This window comes from Centrocercus urophasianus, unplaced genomic scaffold (genome assembly GCF_019232065.1).
Source record: "Centrocercus urophasianus isolate 14NV4802_14NV808 unplaced genomic scaffold, USGS_Curo_1.0 seq_14, whole genome shotgun sequence".
NCBI classification, from domain to species: Eukaryota; Metazoa; Chordata; class Aves; order Galliformes; family Phasianidae; genus Centrocercus; species Centrocercus urophasianus.
Genome location: NW_024884586.1, coordinates 8,382,536 through 8,394,659, shown reverse-complemented (window position 1 = coordinate 8,394,659; position 12,124 = coordinate 8,382,536). Strand labels below are relative to the sequence as shown.

At 35.8% G+C, this 12,124-nt stretch overlaps 1 protein-coding gene across 1 annotated transcript in view; it reads right to left on the bottom strand.

Annotated features, from left to right (window-relative positions):
- Positions 1 to 12,124, bottom strand: part of MUC6 (mucin 6, oligomeric mucus/gel-forming) — a 29,050-nt gene that overhangs the window by 9,694 nt on the left and 7,232 nt on the right. The window contains exons 8-21 of the mRNA XM_042815067.1: positions 11,778 to 11,898; positions 10,760 to 10,898; positions 10,498 to 10,602; positions 10,100 to 10,172; positions 9,587 to 9,724; positions 7,728 to 7,889; positions 6,581 to 6,675; positions 5,802 to 5,934; positions 5,060 to 5,309; positions 3,939 to 3,991; positions 3,737 to 3,846; positions 2,848 to 2,999; positions 1,927 to 2,068; positions 1,159 to 1,269 (exon numbers count right to left, since the gene is read on the bottom strand). Coding sequence (XP_042671001.1) covers positions 1,159 to 1,269; positions 1,927 to 2,068; positions 2,848 to 2,999; positions 3,737 to 3,846; positions 3,939 to 3,991; positions 5,060 to 5,309; positions 5,802 to 5,934; positions 6,581 to 6,675; positions 7,728 to 7,889; positions 9,587 to 9,724; positions 10,100 to 10,172; positions 10,498 to 10,602; positions 10,760 to 10,898; positions 11,778 to 11,898 — 1,784 coding nt within the window. The remainder of the gene's footprint in view (positions 1 to 1,158; positions 1,270 to 1,926; positions 2,069 to 2,847; positions 3,000 to 3,736; positions 3,847 to 3,938; positions 3,992 to 5,059; positions 5,310 to 5,801; positions 5,935 to 6,580; positions 6,676 to 7,727; positions 7,890 to 9,586; positions 9,725 to 10,099; positions 10,173 to 10,497; positions 10,603 to 10,759; positions 10,899 to 11,777; positions 11,899 to 12,124) is intronic.

The window sequence follows — 12,124 nt, the reverse complement described above, 5'->3', positions numbered from 1 at the left end:
ATACTGTACTGCTATAGAAAATCTTCTCATTTTTTACAGTAGCCAGAAACTTCAGAATAACTTACTGTCAGCAGTGATGAAGATCTTAAAAGGTAAGCGAGTTTCCTTGGATTGTCATCTTATCTTAAAATGATTGGCTTTTATTTCCTGTGGAATTTTTTTTATTTAAATGCAAATCTTCATAGGAAATATTTAAAAATGTATTGTTTTAGTCTCATTGTTTGGTATACTAGAACTCTGATCACATTTTATGCACATATTACAGCCAGCCAGCCAGCCATCTGCATCCAGCAGAGCAGAGGAGGTTTATCTTCATGTATTCTTAGAAATAACAGAAAAGTTGCAGAGAAAGTCAGTGTATCACTTGGGCTCTTCTGCTTACTCTCTCCTGCTCTCATGTGAACTTTAAAACATAACTCACATCATACCATAGTGTTTCAATGTCTAGAGAATCAGTAGAAAGGTTTGCATGGGGGTGTATGCACTAGAAACTAGATCCTAAGTGCAGCACTGATGAGCTAAAAGTGCCACTACACAGTAAAATGGCAAACGTGTACTGCTTGTAGTGACTGTTCATTGGGGTAAAAACTCAGCTGTCCATAAACTACTCTCTAATTACAATGAAAGACTCCAAGGTGAGAAGATAATATTGTGCATTAGTGTTCAAATATAGCTGAGAACTGCAAAAGTTAACTAATTTTGGAAGCTGTCAGCAGTGAAAATAGGGATTACTGATCACTGCTGTAATTTCACAGATACACGTCATGTAGTAGGATAGTAGAGATCTGGAAATATTTTGAATTGGCAAGTACTATCCAGACTAAGAGAAATTTGGTGTAGTTTTGTAGATCATCCGTGATCAGAATTCCTCAGTTTTATTCTGCTGCTTTCTTAAGCTTGGGAAAAAAAATAACAACTGTCTTTTGGCGGGGTGGGTAAAGTTAAAAATTTAATGACTTCTAAGGGAAGAGGCTGAAGGACTAAAACACTGACATGAGAACTGATAAAAAATACGCCTACTAAAGTTTCCTACTAAAACTGAAGCTCTAGGCTAAGCACATAATTTCACATGCAAGACATACCTGAAGTGTCCAGAAGTAAAACAAGTATGGCCTTAAATGGCTATTCTGTGGAGTAACAGTAAAATGAGGATCTTACCCCAAGGTAAATGCTGATGGATCTAGAGCACGTAACCCCTGATTTCCCACAAATGACATTCTCAGTAACAATTTTAAAAGAGGAAAGAGGTCTATTAACATTGCAGCCATCCTAAAAAGATAAAAACACATGCATAAAGATTTAATAGACTCTGTGTCTGAAGTCTCTCAACTTAGAAGCACAAGAAAGTATAGAAAGCACAAATGCGTCATGACTGTGATTCTGCCTTTCAGTACAGCAGGCCATCTTTATTTACTCTCATAGGAGAGATAGTCCATCTGTGAATGTCTTAAAATCCACTGCTTGCTATTAATAGATAGATCCTGGGATATTTTATGGTTTAGGTAACTGAACCATTCTATTCCTCGTAGAAACCACATATTTGTAGTCAGAAGTGAAAAAGTTACTTCTGAATCACAGTTACCTCACTGTTGTGGGAAGTAATAGTGATGACCTCTGATTCGGTAGAGAAACTGACATCACTGAAAGACACAGTTGACTGGTACCGAAGATGTACACAGCACTGACTTTAAGTGTTATTTAATCTAAAATTGGTTGCACGCACATTAAAAATTTCATTTTGTGAACTAAACATTTTTTATTTTAAAATTATATATATGTAGAAAACAAGCACACTTCTTGTGCTTATTGAGATTCAAAGTGCTTTAATGGATATAGTGCATCCCAGGATATTTTCATCAGTCTTTTAAAACAAGGTACTTCTTGATACTAAGATACAGCCAAAAGCATCAGTAAGATGCAGATTACCATAGCTAATATGTATTCACAGTTGCCATCAAACACAAAACGCTGTCCATCAAAAGTGGTGATATGGCCTTCTCCATACAGATTACATGTTGAGGAACATCTTGATTTCTGAACACATTTCCATTTGCCTTTTCTGCAAGTGCTGAGAGTGCAAAGAGAAACTATAATTAGATTCTAAAGACATACCACCTTATTTCTTTTTACATGCATACAGTTTTACAGATATGACATTCATTTAATAGTCTGGTGCACACTGTGACCAAGTAACATTTAATATAAGAACCATAAATAATAATTATGGATTACTGAGAAAATTCATTATGAAGTAAATATGTTAAGTCTCTTTTGCTTTCTTTTCCACTGAAGAAAGAATATAAGCTTGTTTATTTCAGTTGCTGATGAGAACAGATGTCACAGTTATGTATGCTTTGGGTGCTGGTGTTTTTAATATTACATTAAAAAACAGAAATTGAACAAAGTGCTCTGAGAATGCAGCTAAAGAGATGCAAGTAATCTTTCTGGGAAGCTGTTTTTATCTACAGAGAGGAAGGAAGATTGCCCTCATCTTTATTTAGGTGGAGTTGATAATTTCTGACCTTATGTAGTTTACAGTTAAAGTCTCTAATGGATGCCCTTATTCCCTGGATACAGAGGTGGCATAAATATCCCCAAAGCTCATACAGCTGACTAGTAGATCATGACTCTTTCGTTTGTACTTATTTATTGTCAGACTCATTTATACAAACATACTGGCAAGTTTTAGCCTCTATTTACCACCTCTTTGGTTTGTCACTGTATTCCTTCTGTTCATCTTTCAGCTTTTGCCACTTCCTACTTTCCTGTCAACTAAACACCTTTGTTATATACCTGCACAAATTAGTGAAACTGAGATTCAGCAGTGGAAAATGGTTTGACTCTTACCAGATTTCACATTCAGTTTGGATCTGTTCACCTTTTCTATATGAAAGGCCTCCATATTCACAAGGACACTCTTCAGCTGGAACACACCTGCCATCAAGATTTTCATATAGCCCATCAGCACAGACACAGCCTGATTCACATTTAGTAGGAATCTGGTAAAGATCAACAGATTACAGAATGAAAAGGGATACAAGATGCATTTTATTTTGTGTGTGACTCACATTAAGGGTGAGTCTATAATCAGTTCTATTTTTTATTTGATTTCAATGTTATGATTTTCCTATCAATTTAATTACTTTCACTGAAGTTACAAGATATACCTACTGTGGGAGATACTAAACATACTTGAAAACTTTGAGAAATGTCTCTCATTGCTAACAATCTTTCAGACAAACAGAGCACAATATAGGATTCTTTACTATCAAGGTACCCTATGACATTACAGTTCTTTCACTCAGTCTGTTTCCTTAGTATAAAAGGGAAAGAAAACTCTACAGAGATAGACCCACGTAACTTAGGTCTCCTGCACTCCACAACCATCAACAGCAGATACTTTGGAAAGAATGGAACAGAAAACATATACTACGTGTTCTATGGGTTTCTAGTGACATGCAACTTATGGAGTACTTGAGCCAGAGGTAATAATCATATATTTTAGAATATTTAGTGGATTTTTAATTTTGTAATTCATTTAATTCAATTCCTTTGTTCGCTTTTTAAATGTGTGTACTTTTTTATTGTCCACACTGTGGAAAAAAGACTGGTGATCGATCTTATCATGGTAGAGGAAATATCTCCTCTCATTTCACTGGAAGAAACTGAATTCTTCCCAAGATTTTCAAGTTCTTCTTCTCCTAGAGGATTAATATCACAGGGCTGTGAAACTCACACATTCAATTCCAGTAGCCAGCATTTGACAAGTAGGGGCACATGCAGCTCCATACTTGTTTTCCAAGCTGTCAGAACATGATATATATTTCTTAGGCGCTTTGCAGTTTTCTATGAGAAAGGGAAAAACATGGGAGATTTTGAAGTAACAATTTTATAGTGGAAAAGAATGTATTTCAAAGTAAGCCATATCAGACTCATACCTGCAGGATTTTGAAGTTTGCCAGTGCAACTTAGCCTCCCATTGACACAGTAGCTGGAGGAAAAAAAAAAAAAAAAAAAGAAAAAGGAATTTTGATGCAATTCTCTCCTAAGAAATAAATTTAGGTTTTCAGCAAAATTACTTCTTGTTTTTCATTACTGGAAGTGCTTCATTTGTGTTGCTTCAAAATGGAATGTGAATCAGCTTGCCTCTCTTTAGTATTAGTAGTATACAGAAACACTTTTGAAAAGTGAAGGTTGGGCAATCTTGGTGTTTGTATACAACCGTACAGATAAGATTAGCAAAATCTACTACCCTCAACTAGGAATAATAAGATTTTACCAATTATTTTCTAATTTTTTCCTTACAGTTTCCAAGCATAAGATTAGTCAGATGTTTTCTGTTTAAGAATTTTTGTGCTTTAGGAAGTGGCAAAAAGATCTTAACAATTTTTTGCTATTAAAATAGTGGAGACTGCACTGGTTTTAGTTAGGAGGCAGTTAATTTTCTTCATGGTAGTTACACAGTGAAATATTTTGGATTTTTGATCAAGATAGCATTGATAAACAAATGTTTTGGCTGTTGTTGAATAATCTCAAAGCTGCCTTTTCTTGTCATGCCACCCCACCAGCAAATAAGCTGGAGATGCATAAGACGTTGGAAGGAGCCACAGCTGGGGCAACTGACCCCAAAAGGCCATTCCATACCACATGACATTGTGCTCAGCAACACATCTGGGAGAAAGAAGAAAAAGGGTAGTCACTTGGTGTTACAGCACTTATCTTCTCAAGTAATCAGAAAAAGCCCTGCTTTCCTGGAAATGGCTAAATATCTGCCTGCTGAGAAGCAGTAAATGAATCCTTATTTTGCTTTGTGCTCACCACTCTGCTTATTAAGAAAGTTTATTTTTACGTATTAAAAACAAAGAAAGTTATTAAACTGTCTTTATAGTGACCCACGAATTTTCTTGCTTTTGCCCTTCTGTCTTCCTCATCCTGCTGAGGAAGAGTGAGTGAGAGGCTGTGTGATGCTCAGCTTCCTACTATGGTTAGCCCACAGCAGAGACACTTGAAGACACTTCTTCATTTTGTATTTGTTCATCTTTAAATCCGATACACCTACCAGGTTATGCCACCAGTCATTGTTGACTGATCAGGTAAGATGTACTTCCTATCTTCTAAATAGCAGGGACAATGGGATTTACGAACGCATTCATTCTTGTGGTTCAGATACATCCCTTTAGGACAATGGCAGCCTTCAATTGGGATGTCAGTTGGGTGACATTCCAGGGTTGGGTTGGAGAGTGACAAGCATGTCCTTTCACATGCCTGAGTGTTGTAGCTGAATGTTTGATTGCCAGTACAAGTAATGGCTGTAAAACAAGAGGAGAGTGTATGTTGAACTTCATTTCCTTGTCTTTTTCCCTATGAAAGATAACTGGGCTCACAGTAATGTACTGCATATATTCTGTCCATAACTTCAATACTTAAGGCTAGCTATTGCTTTTTTTTCCTGAGGATGTGGAGCTGTAGTAAACAATATTTCAGAGCAAATCTTAATATGGCTGCTTGGAAGTTTTTGAAGGTTATATAACATCTTACTGCCTCTTTGTATATCGGAATGAAATAATACCAGGGGAAACTATGCAGAAATATTTTTACACAATTCTAAAAGCCATCAGTTCATGTGAATGTGGCATTTATACATGCTAGTTGGTCTTCTCAAGTAATAAGTAGTTATTTTCTAATGGCTAATGTAGTTATAAAATATTGTATCATTCTTGTTCAGTTTTTATAACGGGTGAAGCAAATCTGGGCATTTTCTAGTAGATCTGTAGCAGAAATGCATTGGTTGAATTACTTACTGCAATTGTCCATACTGTTTCTCCAGTTCTCAAGGATTAAACCCATTGCACTGCATGTTCGTGCATATGATCCCAGAGCAGAGCAAATATAAGGAAAGGTCTCTTCATAATTACAGGCTTGGTAGACACATCTCTGAAACCCAACACAAGAGAACTATTCTGTTACTGGGAGCAGGCATTTGGAAATACTAAATGTACTGAACAGTACTGAGGTAAGTGAAGCAAAATACGTAGTTCTGCATAACTAAAACAGATGAAAATGATCGGATTAATTTCCTGATAGATAGTAAAATATGCTTAGTACTGAAAAGATTTAGTTTATTCAATGCTTTCCATTTTTAATTTTCAAAATGTTTCATGGAGATTGGCAAATAGAAGAAATTCAATTATGCAGCAGGGAAAGCTAATATTTTGCGTAGTTAACATTTCTGAAAAGGAAAATTGCAGCACGAGCAAAAATATTTTCTCATTCTTAGAATTATAAAAAAATCTGAATTGGAAGGGACCCACGGTGATCATGGAGTCCACCTCTTGGCTTTGCATAAGACCACCCCAAAGTCAAATGATATGTCTGAAAGCATGGTCCATGGAATTCTAGGGATAGGACTGGTAGCATAAGGCCAAGTAGACTTCCATTATAGTGGAGGTTTATTTAAAAAGAACATGCTTGTTTCTTAGCTTCTATGCATTGCTGATCCAAATGAAAGGCGTACTGTATACGAGCTCTGTCTAGTCTATCTTTGTGCTTCCTCTGTATTCCATCTATCTTAATTTCCTACCTTGTAGAAAGGAGTAGGGTTTACCACAGCATGGCATTTCTCAAACACTGTACCCTTCTTCGTTAGAATGGAGCAATGAGTCTCAGCAGATATTTCTAAGTAAAACAAAGTCATGAACATAAAATAGCAGTGAAAATTAGGAGGAGATTTTGCTCTGCCAATTGTGAAATTAGAGGCTTGGAAGAGATCTCAAAGTTTACAAGAGATCTCTTAGTTTACAAGCCTGTCAAAGAAATACCACAAATGCTTATGTTAGCATTGACTAACATCTGACTAACTATTGCTGAAGACCTGCAATAATAGAGATTTCTTAACATTCCGGGCAATCTGTTCGAATGCTTCATTATCATAAAATTGTTAGATTGGAGAAAACCTTCAAGATCATAAAGTTAAACCATCAAGTCATTATAAGCAGTATTACGCCCATAATTAGAAACTGTATCTAACAGAAAAATTGAATGTATTTCAGATTGTATTTTATCCTTTCTAACAGTGGTGTGGAGGGTGCTACTACTTCCATTTTAGCAGATCTGGGGACTACTAAATCTCCATTCATTTTTCTTCCAGTTGAATTCTCCCTTTTAGTGCATTTGTCCCATTTCACAATTGGTCACAAATTCTAGACCACAGGATATTCTTTCCAGCCTTCTCAGAACTCTCTCCCTATAGCTGGTACTGCTTTTGTCAAACTGTAATTTTGTTTTCTAACAGCAAAATTATACACACTATTCTAGCTGAGATGTTGGCAATGATGGATGAAGTAAAAGGACAACTTAATATGTCTTGCAAGACAATATCATAGTTCTAATAGCTCATTTGGGCACCTTTTAATACTGATAGCTGTAGGGACCTGGATTTCAGTTGCATCACTGCTGACATTCTAAGACATCCACAGAAATTACAGTTTCATTGGAAAAATCAATGAAAGTTCTCATTCATCACTTTAATCCCAGACCTCTAATACAGGATCTGATAAATTTTCACAAGATGTATACTCTAGAAATGAGAAATATCTTGGTGACTGAATTTTTGATTTTCAGTCAATTCAATCATCTCAGTCTGTGGTTCTCTCAATACTCTTTGGACTTATGGAAGTGGCAGATGAAGCTAGCAGCAGAGATCAGTTACGACAGGATCATCTACTTACTGTTCAGCTGACTCAAAGCACAAGGGTCAGTCTCTCTCTCCATCGCAGGAAGGCAATTTCCTGCTCTCCAGGAATCTACAAATAGGGAAGCTGTTCCTTCAGTGATATCCATACTAGTCATGAAGTCATCTGTAGTGTCTCCATTGTAATTACCACACAAACCTAATAATATCAGAAATGCGAGTGATGAACATTAAAAAATATACACAATGGTCTATATTTCATTCTTTTACAATAGTAAGAAAATTGTGTTAGAAGTTTCAGATGGAGTGTCAATCAATATGAATAGGTCAAATAGCCAGAGAATCTTAATTATGTGTGCAGTCACTGAGCTTCTCTCTGCCTTCTGAGGTTAAGATTATCCACTTGTATTCAATGATATCCATTCACACAAAATTTCTATGTCCTACTTCTGGAGAAAAACGCATTTTCAGTGGTCACAAGTTAGATAAAAGATGTGAAATATTTTGAAGCTGGGTCTTTTCTTTTGTATGTAAATCTGTAAATCAAGAGTATACATTTAGACATTTTTAACGTCCAAAGCATCTCTAATTCCCAATAGATAACTAAAATACAGGATATGCCTTTGCATTTAAAGTTGCTGCACAGTAAAAATAGATGCCTCTGTCTGATACTTATAAGCTGAGAAGTTTTTGTATTCATGAATGACTCACTGTATGTACAGTGAACTTGCTTTGTATTCAAAACTCTATGTGCTCCAAGATGTAGTGATCACACAGGATAATTAATTGGCCCTTCACTGCCCTTCACAACGCATACTGAAAAAGGCATACAAAAAAGAGATCATAGAGTCATAGAATGGTTTGGATTGGAAGGAGTCTTCAAAGATCAGCTAGTTCCAATCCCCCTTCCATGGGCTGGGATATCTTTCTCTAGATAAAGTTACTCAAAGTCACATTGAACCTAAACTTAAACACTTTCAGGGAGGAGATATCCACAGTCTCTCTGAGAAACCTGCCTCAGTATCCTAACTATCTTCAGAGTAATTAATTATTTCTAATGCCTAATCTAAATCTACTCTTTTAGTTTAAAACCATTACCCCTGGCATGGAACAGTTCCACTTCTTCATAAGACTACACATGCTGGCAATGAGTCTCTCCTCATATTTTTGTAGGTCTCCTTTATGTTCAGAAAGGCTGCAGTAACACCCTTCTCTTTCCAGGCTAAACAATCTCAATGCTATTAGCCTCTCTTCATAGGAAAGGTGCTCTAGCCACCAATTTAGTGGCCTTCCTCTGAACTTGCTCTAATATGTCTGCATCTCTTTTCTGCTGAGGATCCCAAACCTGGATGTAGTACTTCAGGCAGGGTCTCCTAAGAGAGGAGTAGTGGGGGAGAATCGCCTCCTCTCTGGGAGGTGACCTGCTAGCACTGCTCTTTTGATGCAGCCCAGGATACAATTGGCTTTCTGGACTGCAAGTGCACACTGCTGGCTCACGCTGAGTTTTTCATCCAACAGTACTCCTAAGTCCTATTCTGCAGGGCTACTCTCAATTTATTTGTCATTCAGTCTGTACTGATGTTTGGGATTGCCTTGACCCTGATGCAGGACCTTGCACTTGGGCTTTGAACTTCATAAGATTCACATGTGCCCAATTCTAAACAACAGTTTTGTATTTCGCATAAAAAAATGCCACCTATCAAATTCCATTGATGATTTTTAAAGTTATTACAGAAATGAAATTCTTAGCTTATCTGTTTTCCAAAGCAGCTATTTTTGTTGGTTTTCCTTTGTTGAATCCAGATTGAAAAAAAATATGTCTTGTAGGATGAGTACTAAGCTTTCAAAATTACACTCTCTGAGTTGTCTCCTTTTCATGGAGACTAGATTTCTTACCTAGGGTTCTGCCTTGGAATTGTGAACTGACTTTAACATAGGCCTGGAACACAGGTGATGTTTGAACAATGAGTTCCAGACCAAATTCTGTATGCATTTGAATGAACATCGAGGATTGTTTGAAAATAGTGATGTCTCCTAAAAGAAGAAGAAGATTTTAAAACAGAGATATTCAAGCATAGGAATACTGTGTAAGTAGTGATTTTAATGTATATACAAATGTTTAAGCACTCTGTTTACACATCTTTTCCTTCCACATTCAAGTTTCCACAAAGGGACAGATGAACTGGAAAAGATTATAATTTTCCTATAAAACCTGTTGACTGTTACTGGCAATAGCGAGATTAAAGATGTTGGATTTCATGACATAAAACAGTATTATGTATTATACTATGTAACATAATTCAATTATAGATATATAATATAATATATAATATATATAGATAATAATATATAATATATAATAATATATAATATATAATTTAGACTGTGCATATATTTTCATTTCTTTACCTGATTTGTAAGGTAGCCGCTTAAGTTCATCATCATCAGTAAGGAATTCATTCTGAGAAATCACAATTTTGTCCTGTATGAAAAGGACATGGAATCCAAAGTAAACATTTGTACTGGTGATATTTATATTTTCTTCAATTTAAGCAACTATATTCTCAATGACCTATACAACAGGAAAAGACTGATTCAAGCTTTTTCTTGCATTCCCATACTGTCTTCAGTTTTCATTTCAAAAATGCTGTAGTCTTCTGCACAGCACTCCTAACTTCATAAGTATACATATATATATGTATAGTACAGCATCTATTTCCCATGCTTTATCTGCTCAGACTTAAAATATTTATTCTGCTAGCCTGATTAATGAAAAGCTGGATAGAAACTGTGGAGGGAATGCTCACCTTTGTAGACAGGTAAATTATAGCACTAAGCGATGTCTCAGAATGAGAATAACCAGACTTTTCATAAATAGCCATTAGGGTTCCATTGTGTGGCAGGCTGGAACTCTGGAGGAAAATAATGCAAACGCATGTCTGTTAGAGTAAAAATTATTTGTGAAATAAATGCATAGTATTGGAAGACCTCAGCTTGTGTTCTAAGAGGAAATTGAAGACAGACATTCATCCATTTGATTTTGTGTCTCTCTAGATTTCAGGAAATTACCTTCATAAGAATGTAAGTGCAAACTCCATGAAATCTGTATGATCTAGAATCAAATGTGGTAACAAAGGAGCCTCCTTCCAATGAGCACCTTCCAGGGCAGGGCAACTCTTTGCAATTCCATTGACCCATTGTACATTTACTGAGGAAAACAAGAAATTCTGTGTAAGGTTATTCTCATTCCAAGTGATTATTTATCAGAAAAGATGATTTGATCCTCCTGTCTGGGAGTTTTTCTGCAGCTGATCAACTTGGCAAATTGGTTACTATACACAATGTAACACATATAATATTTACTTTTATTTCTACTGTTCTGAAATGTCTTCATCTTCATTCTAACATGTCAACTACTTATTAGTGGTGGAAAATATCACTTGTATCACTTTTTGCCTTAACTTCCATGCTTTGATCTTCTGCGTGTTTGTGCATGAGCTGAAGTTGTTCCTCTTGAAGTTGCTGAACTCTTCCATGGATTGTCATAATCTCTGCTGAGCATATTATCCATAAAAAGTGAGTTCACTGTTACAGTTCTGAGGACTGTTTATGTTATTTTTTTATTTATCAGAATGATGATAGCAAATTAACAGTATACAATTATTCTACAGCTATAATACTTTAAAAATTAAAAACTATTGTCTTCTGTAGTTATTTTCTGTTACAGAATTCAAACGTGGTTTTCAGGACTGATTTGGTAATTTGGACTGCTGAGACTGCCAGAAAGAAATTATAAATATTTGCTTTATTCTAATTTTGCCTTCATTTTACTAGAAAAGATTAAAAAAAAAAAAATTATTGCTTTGCGTGATCTGAAAGAACATTTATATTTCTACACGAGATGAATCAAGAAATAAGACGTGCACATGTTAATTTAGTTAAAAATGTATTGTTTTTTAGCACTCAAAGAGTGTGACCTCAGAGACAATATGACACATTTTTAGCTGCCCTCAGGAAAGCTAGGCTAAATTGTCAAGTTACTTGATAAAGATGCTCGCCATCCTCTAAAGAACCTGTTGCTACTCACCAAGTTCTACACGCTGCTTTCATTGTATCACCAGGAGCGTATGTTTCCCCATTCAGTGTACATGGGCACTGCTCAAGGTGAACACATGTGCGATTCTTTGAGATGTCATCAAGAACTGTTCCTGCCACAGAAGACAAAAATCAGAAGTATATTTTAGTATTCACTTAGCACTAATAAATTACATTCTTTCCGAAACCAGATGTCATTAAGAAAGATTCCTGCCGAAGATAAAACTGGTGGATGAGAATGGTTTTTTAATTACAGTTTTTCTAAGCATGTTAGCCTTGAACTATTCTAAAGGGGTTTTACAGAATTCTTCTAATATTGCAGAACTTTTCAGAGGTATA